Raw genomic sequence first — 15,720 nt, 5'->3', positions numbered from 1 at the left:
GCTATAAAAGTTAATCACTATAATTTACATTTTGCCACCAGTTCTCAGGTACAAGTTCTTTTATGCACCATTAAATGATCTGAGCAGTAATTATCACTCTTGTCTTCTACAGACACAAACACTCTAATTTGTAGTTATTTTCTTTTCTTTTGTCACAGAGATCTTTTTAGGGCTATATTCCTTTTCTTCTTGCTCAGAAACCTAATTTTAAAGACATTCCAGACATTATGGCATCCACAGGCAAAAGATAAAAAAATGAGAAGCAACAAAGGATAGCAATTTAGAAGCTGATTGAGAAACACACCAATTAAGCTGTTAATTTCTCATGAAAAGTAGCCTGTTCAGAATCTTTCTTTCGTCTCCCCTCCTTCACCTTCATGAAGCATCTTCATAATAATCTCCATAATCCGTGCTTGTCTTTTGGAAGTGCCACTTTAACCAGCTTCCAGCTCCAAGCTTTTGTGCCTCCACAGAGGAAGCAACGAGAAAGGAGTTGGGAGCAAGCAGCTGGATGACCTAGGGTTCCACTGCTGTTCAGTGTGCAGCCAACTGAGGATGCCACAAAAACAAAATCAAAGCTTTTTATCCTAGACTCTGCCTTTGTTTGATTGTGAGGCATCAAATACATCCTCTAGTCTTCAAAATAAGAAGTAATAAAGAAGGAACATGAGTCAATCTGTTTATAATCTGCCACAACAAACGATGTGTGTGCAAGTATTTCTGCATTTCTCAAGTATCATGTCCCACGTGTTCTACAAACTGCTACTACACCTTTTTGTAAAGAGCTGCATTATCAACATCCCAGTTTTAAATGAAACTTGGCCAAAAGAAACCTCAACTGTTTTCTCCAGAATAAAGCCCTGGAAACCTGTATCTGGAAATTTCAGTGACAGCACCAAATGACAAGGAGAATAATTCCAAAATTCCAATACAATCAGAGAAACATCCCGTTAATTAATCCACACCAACTAGAGAAAACATTGTGTTTGGAGACACAATGTTATAATACAATAAATAACAAGACAACAACCTGGACACCAGTTTGCAGGCATGTTGCAAAGTATATTACATATGGAAGAAAAGAACTGTCATGGTGTGCCTGCCCTGCAAAGTGTTTCCTTCTATAGAATTTTCTCAGCTTTTCTAGGGAACTAACCCTGTTTGGTGCTTGAAGAAGAAACCAGAACCACAGATATACAAAGATGCCATTCTATTAGGCTTTACAATAAAGTTTCCATGACTTACATAAATTTTCCAGGATTCTTTAAGTGGCTTCAGAAAAAATCCTTCCAAATGACAATGCTACTAACTTTATTGCAATCAGAATTTTGTATAATAATCTCAACACTTGATGTCACTTCCAGTTATATTCAGACAAGTACTGCAGGACATGTGATAAATTCTACTGAGTGTTAAAAAACCACATAAATCATGCTTATCTTAAAATAAAAGGTGTAACACTGCAAACAATCATATAGACTTTTTACCTTCAAGAAAGGGAAACACACAAACAAGGCAGAAATCTAAGTTCCTCTGCAGAGTGTTTTCTCCAGACTTGCTGAAATCCTTCAAGCATATGCAGCTACTGGAAACACACCAGTCTCAGACACCTGGGTGGGATTTCTATCAATTGAGCATGAGCTTTGGTGCCAAAAATGGCCAATGAAGAGAGGCAGTAAACCAGAGTGGGACCACCATTAATGGATTACTTAGTGAAAACCACCATGACAAAGCACATGCAGAACTTTACAGCCTCTATGATAACTCCTTATTTACAGCTACTGTATGAGGAATTAGTGAACTGTTCTCAAACATCTACTCTTGCACAGTGGCTTTGTTCAACAAAATCACCAGAAATTGGTTTGGACTTCCAGTCTGTAGGTATTTTTGCTACACACTCAAAACAGAGGTGTCTTGAGAATAAAAATGCAACAGTCAAGCTCCACAAGGCAAACAAATTATGATGATTCCACATCCTCCCTGAAATACCTATGGGTTTTTTTTCTTGCTGCTAGTACGACGGAGTAGGAATATTTTCTGAAAGCACACTGAATATTTCTTGAAAAATGGGTTAGGAAAATGGTCTAGAATATTTTCTGGTTGTAGTAGCACCAATTAACTTGTAAAGTGTGTATCTTCCATTTGAGGTGTTTAGGCACATTACAGACATACTTGATGTTAAGTGGCAAACTGAGGGAGAGAGGGAAGGTGACTGTAACCTGCCATACCCACGAGCCTGGAGCAGAATGAGATTAATCTACATGTTAGCATTCCCAAGCAAATTGCTCTCGCTATTGATCATACCAACTGTGAGCAGATTTCCAAACACAAAGACTGGAGGAAAGAAATGCAAAACATCTGAAATGAGTACTTACAAGACTAAGAATAAATCCAACATGAAACTATTCATTAATAACATGGACAGATCTCCTTTCTGATCCACACATGAACTGCAGTTGTTACAAGATATTCCCCATGAACACATCAGACATGTCTGTCTTGCACACAGTTCAGTAGCAGCAGTTTAGTACAGAATATGCTTTTAAAGACTTTTAGTACTATGAGGAGTAGCAGATGCAAAGACTTAAGATGGTCTTAATTTCAAGCATTCTGCACAGCGAAATCTTTCAAAACATTAACTTAAGTAGAACCCCTTCTCTTCAACATCCACTTCTCACTTTTGATAGAGAGAAGTTAGAGAGTGAGAATGGGAAAATGATAGGGGGGCAATCATACAAGAGGTGAAAATTACCTTGTATGTGAGACAGCATCACTTAAACTGTAAGCACTGTTCTCCCTAGTGAGAGGGTTGGAGGCAGGCTGACTCTTGCTGTGAATATCCAGGCTGAGTGAAGATTCAGCTTTGCGGTCCATGTGGCTGTCCTTTTCCAATGTCCTGTCTGCAATGGAGACCACTTCGCTGGAGCTGTGCCACAGCGGGGCCACCTTCTCCTTGGCCAGGCCCGTGCGGGGCGAGGTGGCGGCACCCAGGGAGGCGGTGCTGCCGTGGCTGGGCCCGTAGGAAGTGGTGTCGATGCCGCTGTCGGCGGACGTCCCTTGAAGGTAGTTGTAGCTGTTGAGCTCTGACTCCGTGCGCTCCCCACTGTCATACCATTTCTCATCGCTGTGAGCACTGGAGGCGTTGCTGGAGAGGGTATTGCTGCTGGAATGGCTGGAGTAGTGGCTGTCAGACTACAGAAGGAACAACAAAATTATGGCAATGGAGAAGAGAAAATAAAGGGTTACAAATGTCACCACTGACCAGTAGGAGCTCTCCTACCTGGAGGTATTGGATAGATACATTGAGGAGACTAATAAACACTAAAAATTGGATTCCAACACAATGCACATCCTCTGTGCTGGGAGCACATAAAAAATGTTTCTTATGGATTTGGAAAGCAGGGAAAGCCTGAGTCTATTATATTTTGTCCCAAAATATCTTGCGGTGATTCCTTTCAAGCACAGTTCTGCTCAGTCCAGTCCAATGAAATTGGCTGAACTAGGTAGACTTTGACTTGATTTATAACTACAATGATTAAAAATATTCTAATTTTAAGACTGTAATGTTTTAGAACATGAAGCACAACTAATCCACAGAAAGGGAATGCTATTTTAGTAATCCAATTGCCTATCAAAAAGTCAAAGAAGAGCATAGCCATTTCTCTTCCTCCTCTTGGCACTAGGGTGTCTTACCTCCTCAGCAGGAATGTCCTTTGCAAATGACCAGTGAACCATCATTTAACTAATGTGAAATTGCTTTCCAAAAAGCAGAGTTGCATGAAAAGCAGCTTTAATGTAATGCTTTTAAATTATCCCATCAGGTCATGCCAGTGCCTGGCTGGTTTCTATGTCCTGCCCTTGGTCACAGCCCACTATTACAAAGAAACTGAATGTCCTTAATTTCATAGTGGTGGAATATCCCACTTCAAGAAGAATTTCTTTTGTCATACACTTACTGCTCAGTAGCTCATCTACCTTTGGGGTATTGATAACCACTTGAATTCTACTGAACTTATTTAAGTTCTCATCTACAGAATCAGAAACGAAGTAGCAGGCAACAGACCTGTTGGATGACCACATGGCCTGAAAAAAAGGGAATTGATGGAAAGGAGACTTAAAAGTTTTCTATTTGTCTACCATTTTACTGAACAGACATACAGATCCTAGACAAATATAAGAAACAGATACTGCTTCTGTTTTCAGAAGAAAATAGGGAACAGATGCATACTGAGAACAAGGAATCATCAGCATCCACGTCTTTATTTAATATAAAGAAAGAATTGACAGGAAAATGGGGGAATATGAAGTTGATTTGGACTCCCAGTCATCTCCAATTAAAGTTACTTTTCTTCATTAAGAACTTCATCACTTGCCCATCCATCTGTCCACATAATAAAGATTTACTTTAACAATGACTAAACCAGAATAATGCAAGCATTAATAAATCCAGTATTGCACTTGGCACTCAAGCTAATGAGTTATGTACTACATCACTATGCAGTCAAATACATCTCACGAAAAACAGGTCAATCTAAACTTAAAAACTAGTCTGTGCTTCTAAGAATACGAAGACAGGTGTGCTACTCTTTGGGTTTCTTTGGTGTTTTCTTCTTTAAATAATACATGCGGTGTTATGAATTAATAATCTAAAAGCAACACCGCCAACTTCATTGAAAGAATAATGGTGGCAAGCAGGAGTAAATTAAAGACTGGAACCAATTAAAGGCTTCCACACATCTGAATAAATGCAAGTAATACTTTCAGTAACATCATGCAAGACAACTCTGTATTTTAGCCTGCAGTACAAATAAAAAGAAGTAATACAGCTTATTGAGTAATTTAAAGCCTAAAGTGTACTTCTTTTATTACAGTGTCCTCAGTAATTTTCAATACATTTTAAATTTATGAACTTTACTGTATTTATCTATCTCTCTGTATACAAATTGGGAAGTGACAGTCTCCACAAAGGCATGAATAGTTAACTCTGCAGAGACAGAATTTACTATTTAGAACTTCAAAACAAATAAACCAAGTAAGGTTTTTTTCAGCAGGATTCCAGGAGACAGACTTCCAACAGTGTATGTTATGAAAAAGAAGAAAATACAAAACAAATCACCAATCTGTCTCAAAAGCAGCAGCTTTCTGGCCATTGCATTAGAAGATACATTAGCTAAACTGTAAGTCTTACATGTGAAGTCTAGGAATAGCTTTGCAAATTTCTACTAATCCTTTACTTCTTACAAGGTAACAGACAAGAGGTTGCTGTCCAACTGGCAGCAAATCTTTATTAACTAATAAATATTTCAGTACACTGTGCTGTAGGATTTAGGCACCAACAGGTCTGCTCTGCTGCATTCTCCATGTTCTAGTAAGGAACAGGATTTTTTTCTTTGCTTTTTTTTTAATTGACACCCTAAACATAACTTAGAACAACACTTTTGGTATCAAGAGCTTGTAGAGCAAAAGTGAAACATTAAATAATCCCTCTTCTGGAATAACTTACATGTCCCTGCTTATTTGGAGACAAGTGTACCACAGGATCCTGTCTCATCAGTCTTCCACTGGGGCTCTCTCGGAAGGACGGCAGTACTTTTGAGACTGCTGGGAGATGGCACGTTGGCTCTGCAACACAGCACACACCATGGACTGAGAGAGCAGTGCTACAAGCTTAGAAAAAAATCTAACTTTCTCTTACACTGCAATTCTTCCAACACTACCTTAGCCAAAACCAGGTACATACTGTGACAGAACACAGGGGAGGAAGTAGGGGCCCATTCCTGCCTGGTGTTAATCATTAAGGCTTCATGAAAAACCAGCTGCCACCATTCTGACTTGGGTTAGAACAACCTGAACAGTGTCATGTCCCCACTGTCCAACAGCACTATATCAGAGCATTTAAACAGCAGACTATTCCCTTTCACAGGGTACTGACATTGGATCTCTAAATGCTTGATACCTGCTGACATGAGATTTAAAAGACTCAACACCCACATTTCCTTAAATGGCATTCTATGCAACGCAGGACAATAGCAAGTCTACAGTGATCACCTGAATGAATCCATTTTCCCCAGTACAACTACTACGCATATTTCTTACCAAAGTTGAGTTAAATAAACGTTTTCTATCTTAAACACTGCTGGCTGTGAATGTGGAAACTGCATAGATGTACAAAAGGAACACTTATTAAACTAAACCTGACAAAAGTGAATGGAAGTCAAATCACTCATCTTACATGGACACTCAGAGGAACATACTTCGCTAATAAAACTTATTTTTCCAGGAGATAACTGTGAAGGTCTAGAGGGTGTTCAGACACAGCCTGTTAGGAAGGTAATTGCCTTCTCAGAGCCCAAGGTCAGTATTTTAAAAGAATCTCTCTCAGTTATGAGTTTTTACGTATACTTCTACATATATTCTGCTCCTCTAAAAATGTTCCTTTTAAGTAGAATATGTGCTGACAAACATCAAGTACTTAACAACATCCATTGCAAATAGTAGTGTTTTCTCCACCACAGCTACAGTTTGTTCATCTTGATCTGCAGCATCATGAGCTTTTTAAAAAACAAATAAAAGCTGTGAGTTTTTTTAAAAGAATAATAATCATAATACCAGTAATAATATCACCATCAAACTTGATTTCTCCTGGCAAGTGGTAGCAAGCAGTGTTGGTGAACACAGAACAAAGTGCTCTGTAGCAGAGGATAGGCCAGGAAGGTGTCAGTATGTGGATTCACTACACCTAAAGCCTTATTTAGCCTGAGACAGATTATCCCAAGTGGAAACATACATGTGTCAAAAAACAAACTTTCACCTGGATTCACCAGATTGACAATAAAGTCTCGATCAGAGCTTCCAATTCTATGAAAGCAGGACAATACACAAGAGATAAAATACAGGGATTTTACAGCACTGTGCATTTCTCATAGTTTTCTAAATGCTGGAGACATCTCTCCTACCATGTAATTTTTCCTGTTCTTTCTGGCTTTATTTATTTTGCTAATATGTTGACACTGTAGAACAGAACTTGCTGGCAGCTCCCTCAGTGCCAGCACCAACACGGAACTGTTGGTCTGCAAAAGTAATGCTGAGCAAAAAGATCATTTTTACATGTGTCATTACCATCACAGCTTCAAAACATATGTGATTAAAATTGTTCTGTCAAAACGAGAACTGCAGATTAGTATAATCATAGTTTTTTTTACTCTGAGTATGAGGGGAGTTGTGAGGGAGGGACTGACAGATGGTTCTGATGACAAGGCACAGCTTACTGAGGTTGTGAAGGTGTGTGAACCAAGAACATCTTCAGAACCAGAGGCTGGCAGCATATGCCTTCAATTCCTCATGTCACTGAAGTGTATTCTCCCTGGAACATTAGCCCATTTGTGCAGTGATGCAATCAAGTGATGCAATAGCAAAGTATGGTATTGTTTAATCAAGGGTAAAAAAATTTAGAGAAACACAATCTAGCAACCTTGGCCAGGGTCATCATGTTGGAAAACTGCTGTTTGTACTTAGGACATTTTCATTGGTGTCAGTCTTACCAGTAATTGCTTCAAGTCAAGCCATAGTTGTAGCAAAAGGCCTATGCGCAAGAACTTCAAATGCAGGCCTAACAATGTAAATTCTCAGTTCCTCGCTGTTTTATGTAGTTAATGTGTTCCCTCAGCTGACAGCTTAATTGCTACATGCAATGAAAACGTATACATTCATGGAAGGTGATTACCTACTTATAGATTTACTTCACTATTGAAACTTTAATTGCATTTTTTCCATTTTATACATGGTGTTTTTATAGCTTCAATGATCAAACAATCAATTTGCATTTATATAGCACATTTGAAAAGGAAGCATCACAAGCACTTTAGCCAACTAAGGAAAACTGAACTAAGCCAAGCCACTCAGGAGAGCAGGTAAGGTCAAGCAAGTCCTCGGCAGCAAGACAAATTAATAAGTGTGTCTGCCCAGCTGCCTCTAAAAGGACAGACAGAATGTTTCAGGGTTAGAGCATTAAGGCAGATTTAATCCCACAATCAAATAAGGAAATGAAATCAGTTCTTCCTCAGGTGATACTCCTAGGTCTCAAGGAAGCAGACTGCAGAAGCTGCAGTGCATGCTCCAGACCTAATTATTCATCACGAACAAGGCTAACTGTGAAAGGCGCTGAAAGAGCGCCCTTGAGAGGGCTCAGTGTGCCCAGGAGAGGCAGGGCCAAGGTGAGAGCTCGTACGTACCCAGCTGGTCAGCGATGCTGTCCTCGCTCCTCTGCCAGCTGGGCGTGGACTTGCCGCTGCCGCCCGTGTCCGACTGCGTGCTCTGCCTGTCAATGGAAGCGGGGGATCTGCGGCTAATTCCAAACCTGTTCGCCCCAAACACAAAGCACATAAGCATTTTAAATATACAGAAACCTCACACAAGGGGAAAAAAGAGCACTTTTAAGAAGCCAGTGTCAAACAACAGGGCAAATCAATCCACAGCACAAATGCTGGAGGGATTTATAATTTCATTTTTGTGGGAGCTCTCCAGACCCTTTTACCAGCTTTAATGCATACGATTACAATATACATTAATTTATTGATCATCCTTGGGCAAGAACAACTGGTTACAATGCTACAATTGAAAAAAAAAAAAACCAACCAGATCAAAACATCAAGAAAGAAAATTATGTATTTATATTTACACAGATGTTTACATGAAAAGGCGACCAGACTGTTACATGGTAATAGAAAACTCAACACAGTGAGTAAAATGTAAAAGCTTGGATAAAAACCACATAGGGAAATGAGGTGTGTTTATTGGGAAAAGATCAGATCCTTTCAACTACCTCAAACTAGTCAAAGAAAGCATCAGAAAGTTTGTTGGGACAATCTCATGGATCTCAGCCACTTCCTTGGGCTCCAGCCAAGAGAGTAGTAAGGTCATACCTCTGGGTGATGCAGACATATATGCCAACAACATGGATTTCTTTGGGACAATATTAACACTGCCAAATACTTTAAATAAGCCTCTATAAAGTCAACCGTTGAATATGGATTCCCAAATCCTGATGTTTATAAATTCAGTAAATTCTTAAGTTATTTTATCATAAAATGATTTGAGTGGATTAGTGCAAATTAAATATAGTTGTAAGAAAGTAGTGAGACATACACCTATTGCTGTAAAAGAAAGCATACAGAGCAAAATGAAAAGTTCAATGGACTTGGCAAATCCTGGCAGAATAGGCAGACGGATTTCAAAAAGATCAATAAAGACGGAGTAAACTCAAGGAGATCAAGCTAATGACAAAAGAGACACACAGGGCCCATGTGCCACACTGAGCCTACATGCCTCATATGCCTAAAAGCCTGTAAGACTTGAAATCTACAGTTCTGTATTACATATAAATCACTTATAAGTCTGCAAGAATTACAGCTTGGTTCAGAAATAGCAAATTAATCATTAAGAATTCATCAAGAACAATGTATTTCTGAGGTTTTTATTTTAATCAGATATATTCTGAAAGAACAAGAAAATCCTTCAACTCTACATGCACAGGATAACACAAAAATAATTATAAGCTGATATATCATCGCTATATCAGTGAGTTTCTCTATCTGTAATGTCTAATAAAACACAAGAAAATAAAATAGGCCAGCTGTGATGTCTACTCTATGAGCTACAGACTGCCCCACACAACCTCCAATGTAAGACACCTTCCCAGCTGTCAGAGCAAGCTCAGTGTGGTTACCCCACTTGAAGTTCACACACTTGATAACTCAAATGAACCCACCACAGCAACATTAATTATATGGCTCAGAACAACAAAATCCCACTCCCATCCTCAAGAACAAGCAGCTGGAACACACTTGTAATGTGCAGCACACACTGAAATTTCAGCCTTCTAAAAATTCATCCATATGTGATCATACTTCCCTTTTGTTCACCACTCCCTGATACAGCCAGCATACATTTTGATGAATCAGAAAATAAGGAAAACCTGTATATATATGCCTTCTGAATATAAACAATTTACATTGAAATTATGCAAAAAGTAACACTTTTCCTTTTCTATTCACACAGACTAAGTAGGATTTCACTGATCCAATACCTAAATTAAACATGATGACTTCAATACCAATTCAAGGTATGTAAATAAAGTCTAAACACAGCATTTCAAAGGTGACTGATTTCTTAAACACTGATCTGTAGTCTAACTTTTAAGATTTGTAAACAAGCTCATGAGAAGAACGTATTTTCATGATAAAATAACTAGAAGCTGGTATCTAAAAGGAAAGGCCTAAAGCCTAAACAAATCTTGGTGCAATGAAGTTGCACTGCATCAATATATTGTTTTCTTTTGTGATACCCTCTTACCTAATCTCCATTATGTTCATATGCATATAAGCTGTCAATCTATGTATGATTAAATTTTACTTTTTACAATAATTTATTGTCAGTGCAATAGCAAACACACAAACACAGCATAAGTGTACAGAACACACAAACACATCAAGATCAATGTGGATATTCTTGAAGGCAGGGAAGTTTTTGCCTAAACCCAGCTTAGGATATGGATCAATAATCTAGAGGCAGCAATTACTGCTTGTACCAATGTCTGACAGAGGCTGGACTCACCATTCTCCTGGTCAGATAAATTTCACAAACCTTCCAATTGTCATACTGTGTAACAATAAATGTATGCACAAATGGTGAGGTTGAGATTTCCTGCACTGGGAAATCTCAGAGAGTAGTGTACCTAGAGCAAACTGGAACTTCACCTTTGGAAGATTACCTTCAGGACATGGCTCGCCCTTGGCCCTTATTTCAGCCCATCACTCTCTCTAACATCTTAGCAACTCAATGTTACAATTTCTCTCCCATACTTTAACACCACATCCAGGGTAATGCTAACCAGCCATACCTGGGATACCAAACCCAGCTGCAGAGCTGCCTCAACCTGCTCTTTCAGACCAATCTCAACAGAAGATGAACATGGAACTGCATCAGCTTTTAGTAAAGGGACGGACATTTAATTGCTTCTTGAGGCAAGGAAAACATTCCTTCACAATCACATTTTTCATGCTTTCCATTTAGTCTTTACATGCTTACCATTTAGGTAGATGTTTGGGAAATCCTGAGTAAGTATGATTCATGTGTACAAGGACAGTATAAGGGGCAAACTGCTTTTCTTATGGGAATAGAACAAAACACTAAAATAACTGGAATCAAGAAATTGGGGGTTTTCTAAAGAGCATCCAATAAAGAACATGCAAAGTTCACTTATTAATTGCTTCTTTCATTGTTCCATTTAAACTGTGTTTCCTTGCACAGAATTAAAACTTCAATTCCAAAATGACAGTAGAGCCAATATTTCTAGGACATATCTCCTTGCTGAAATTTCAAAATGCTTGAAGAATGGTGTAGAGAACATATTTTTATAACTAATTTAAAAGATGGAAAAGGGTTGGATTGGGTGCTGGGTGCTCTGCTCTGATGACAATTCAAAACAAACCTTCAAGTGTGTCTGAAAATCCCTTCCTACTCAAGCAGTTTTGCTTGTGGTGGTCAAAGGACATATGGCAGCAATACCTTTTTTGTAGTGCAAATGATGTAGTTGGAAAAGAGCAAACAATGGGAGCACAAGCTACTCATCAGAATTCAAGGTAACACAGAAATGCTGCTGGCGTGATGTGAATGAGCCAGAAAGTCTACAGAGGATAAAGAGGTTAATTGCCTTTTTCCAGCTGCAGAGCCCTGGATACACCTATATCTAGTGTTTCCTCACAGCAAAGTTTAATAGGTTTAAGGGCAAATCTCCTAAAGTCAGCAGGACTTAAGCACAAGCTTAAACAATGACCAGAACAGGACTGATAGCGTCACGAAACAAAGCCTTCATGAAGGTGGGCAGCAGAGAAGAGACTGACTCTTCATAGAACCTCAAACTGAGCTGCAGGAAGGACAGGGGAGGACAAATTTTCAGTGCTGGGGAGTAAGCAGCAGTACTTTTTCAAACACGTGCTCAGAACAGTGTTCTCTGGGCTGACACAGAGCACCTAGAGGCAAAAGACAGCGCCCTTGTACTAAGCAGTTCCGGACAATGGCATTTAATCCCACTAATAACGTATCTTTTAAAACAAAGATATTTCTACTTTATAGAAGACCCAAACCAAAATGAATTACACACAATGACCTGGAAAAGTACTCAAGAATATTTCAGAGGGAAGGCTTGCAGTGTGAACTATCAGCAGTTTTGTCCTTGTATCTTCTCTATAGGAAGTAATTTGGAATGTAGTCGACAGCTCTTCTGCTGCCAATTTTTTTTTCTCTACTTGGTGATCTTTGATTTATTGGTCCTTTCAGTGCTCTCTGAATATGATACATATTTAATTTCTTCCTCTGCAAGTTGCCCCTTACACTGACACTTCAGAGAGTTTGAAGACTTCTGGAAAGGTGGAAGCTTTAAGACAGAATTACTGTGAATATGTGAAAATGAAGCTAGCTGTGGATTAATTAGCACTTTTGTGCCTACACATCTTAGCTGCACTCAGTACTACTTTGCTTCAACTATTTACTGACTGCAAAGTCCCAAACCTATTACTACTTTTGTTTTAGAATCTAAACCTGTGAAAGGAAGCAATTTGCCATGTGAAACCAGCACCTTCAATGAAGGTTTTTAAATATATAAAAGTCCTTCTGTGTAGTAATCTGAGCAGCTGTAGACTAGGAAGAGAGAGAGCAGTTAGGCTGTAAGGTAAAAGCGCAAGCAAAGGATTGTTAAAACTGGCTTCTTCAAGAAGCATGGCAGTGTTATTTGAAAACAGCCATGGTTTCATGCATGTAAACAACAGCTGACAGGAGCCTGTGCAAGCACTCCTTGAGCACACATTACAACGAATGAAACAGAGAACAAAAAATCTGCTGAAACAGAATATGTAAAAAGTCTGGTGCCTACCCTTCTGGCATAGATTTTTGTCTGTACGTGCCCCCAGTAGAGCCGGTGTCACTGGAGGAGGACAAGTTGCTTGGAGAGTTGCGGCACTGCTGCGACCTTGCTAAGGCAATGGAGGAGACGGTGACATAGACATCGGAGCCAGGGGACAGCCTGTGAGGGAGCAAGGGAAGCCTCAAATCAGCAGGGTCACACTGCAAGGCACGCTCAAAAACACCCTGCAAACTGCCACAGCTGCAAGCAATGGCGTCGTGGAGACAGCAGAAATCCCATCAGCCGAAGGATAAGACATTTCCCCCTTATTATCTACTGGAAACCATGAAAATCAACCGTAAAACCCTGGATGCATGGGAAGAAATAAAGGCAACGTGGGAAGAAAATTCTGGCATACATTACAGATTGATTGTAAAGAATAATGAAACACTACATTCCTCATCAAAAAAGCAAATAGAAGAAAATATTCCTAATTCTCATAGCAAACTCTTGCCTAGAACTTAAACTAAATGTAGTGAGCTGCCTATGCAAACTCTTCCAAGAGTATCAAGTTTACCTCTACGCCACCAAACTTGTCCACTTTAAAACACAAGGACTAAAAAAATGCAATGAAATCTATACCTACCACCTTAAAGCTTAACATTCTAATACAAAACTATCTCAACAGATCAAGAACTCTGTTTGAAAATGCAGACCTGAGTCACATAAAGCCTTCACCTGTCAGAATAACTATACAGCAAATAAACAGTCTAGAACTGCAACACATGCAGCTGGGCAGAATGGCTGGAAGCAGCAGGCTTATACTGCCCAACTCATATCCTGTTCTGTAGTCAAAGGCTTTTGTAGAGAACTGCTAGCTTTGTGCATTTTGTTTCCCAAACCCCAGCAGAACTCACTGCTGTTAGCTAGCTCTTTGTTCTACTTAGTTGTGACTGAAGCTATTCAAAAGTTTTACAGTGATTTAAGCAAAGTTTGAATTATGCCATTCACAAACATCCAACTCCTACTGTGAACAAAAGACTTTATTCATTTTATCTAGGAAAACAATAATTTGCACAAGCTAAATAATTTAATATTTGAAAAACAGATAATGACTTCAGTGAAACATATAGATAAATTGCCTCAGCACCCAGCTCGGGTCTTGGGCTTCAGAAGATCTTAGCCTGGCCATTTAATCTGGATCTCTAAAGGAGTGGAAGATTTTAAATTGGCTCTCATGACAATAACGTAAAAACTTGAAAAGTTTAAAAAATCTTTTGGAAATAAAAACCAATTATTGAACTGATTAATTTTACTTATGTATGCACTTATATCAAAACAGTGTGTGTATATATATTTATATTTACATTTATATCAAATGTGCATTGTCCTCCTAAGTACTTTGCAAGAAAGCAGTAAACAAAATCTTAAAATGGAAAGAGCAGTACGACTGGATCAAACATTTTTGCCATCTGGAATTTCATGAAGTGCATATAACTAATAGTAACTCTTTTTTCTGAGACAAGAAAGGAACTATCTAAGGCCTGACCATGGTAAGTGCTACACCAATTCCAGTAATGCCTTTCTAGTCTACCAAACATATTTTAACTTATCCCACATTTATCAAGCAACTATTCTGAAATGTTTGCTTGCAAAGAACATGGTTGAAGACTTGTAAACTTGGGGACCCATAAGCCAAGCAGTTTATTTTCCCAGACGCACTCCTCTAAAAAGAAGAAAAAAATCATTTGGCCACACAAAAATGCACTTCCGTTAGCATTCGCTCACATATAAAGGTATACGCATTTAAACTCAGTTACACTTGTAGAGCAATACAGTTTAAAATGGTGACCTTTTTTCCCTATGCTAAATTGGAATTGATGGTAAGGAAACCAATTACTTCTCAAATAATTTGAAATTTTTTCTCTTGAAAAATGCTTACATTTTCATTTCAGATTCAGATATGCCTTTTTGTTTTCTTCCTATGCCTTACCAAAAAGTGACAGCACTGTTCAGAAGGAACATCAAGATTGCAAAACTCTATGTCATACTCATTTACAAAGAGGAAAGTCCTTGAGGGCAAACAAAATTGTATTAGAAATGTGGTCTGAACAATAGAGATGAACAACCAGTGAGGTAGGACATTCTTTTAATTAAAGCAGAAGTATATTTTTGTCAGTACAGCTCGCAGTTGCACTAAAACACACTAATGCTATAAGACATTTCATTTTGTGAAACATATAAAAGAATTTAAGAGCAAATAAGTTCAAATTGACTTTTTGAACTGCTTTGAAATCTTTTGATCAAAGGCACTTCCCAACACAAAAGGTGCATTGTGTTGTGTTAGCAGTATGCCCCTATAGCTAAAATAATCTAAGCCTGTCTTTTGTTTATAATTAAAAACCATACTAAAGCAAGCTCTTATCTATTTCAAAAGAGAGTTTTAAAAGAAATGCCAAAATGGTTAAGTGCATGAGTCCCACAATTGAATTTAAAAACAGGCCAAGCATCCATTACATTAAACAGATACAATTACATTGAAGTCAATTGAACTGGGATTATCCCATGCATGATTTAGTTCTAACAGATCTAGTTCATCTTGAAAGAACTGGTTAAGTCTTGCCAAGTATGGGAAGAAAATCATCTTTTGTGAAAGCAGTGAGTGGAATGGGCATACATTTATTTTGCTTAATATGACAACACAGACATTGAAAGCATCTTATAATAAATTAATTTCTATGCCATTAGCTGTAATTTTCCCCACGTATTCAGGGAACACAGGTATGTAGTACACACATCAGAAGAAAAATGTCAGTCTAGGT

The 15,720-nt window shown here is 38.5% G+C and overlaps 1 protein-coding gene across 5 annotated transcripts in view; it reads right to left on the bottom strand.

Moving 5' to 3' along the window:
* Nucleotides 1-15,720, bottom strand: part of SIPA1L1 (signal induced proliferation associated 1 like 1) — a 201,066-nt gene that overhangs the window by 15,274 nt on the left and 170,072 nt on the right. For all 5 annotated transcript variants that reach the window (XM_026793734.2, XM_026793741.2, XM_026793739.2 and 2 more), the window contains 4 exons: nt 12,929-13,078; nt 8,232-8,356; nt 5,504-5,622; nt 2,753-3,192 (listed from right to left, as the gene is read on the bottom strand). In XM_026793734.2, coding sequence (XP_026649535.1) covers nt 2,753-3,192; nt 5,504-5,622; nt 8,232-8,356; nt 12,929-13,078 — 834 coding nt within the window. The remainder of the gene's footprint in view (nt 1-2,752; nt 3,193-5,503; nt 5,623-8,231; nt 8,357-12,928; nt 13,079-15,720) is intronic.

The sequence above is a fragment of the Zonotrichia albicollis genome, chromosome 6 (assembly GCF_047830755.1).
Source record: "Zonotrichia albicollis isolate bZonAlb1 chromosome 6, bZonAlb1.hap1, whole genome shotgun sequence".
Classification (NCBI taxonomy): domain Eukaryota; kingdom Metazoa; phylum Chordata; class Aves; order Passeriformes; family Passerellidae; genus Zonotrichia; species Zonotrichia albicollis.
The sequence above is the reverse complement of the archived record's forward strand: the minus strand, read 5'-3'. Positions and strand labels throughout refer to the sequence as shown.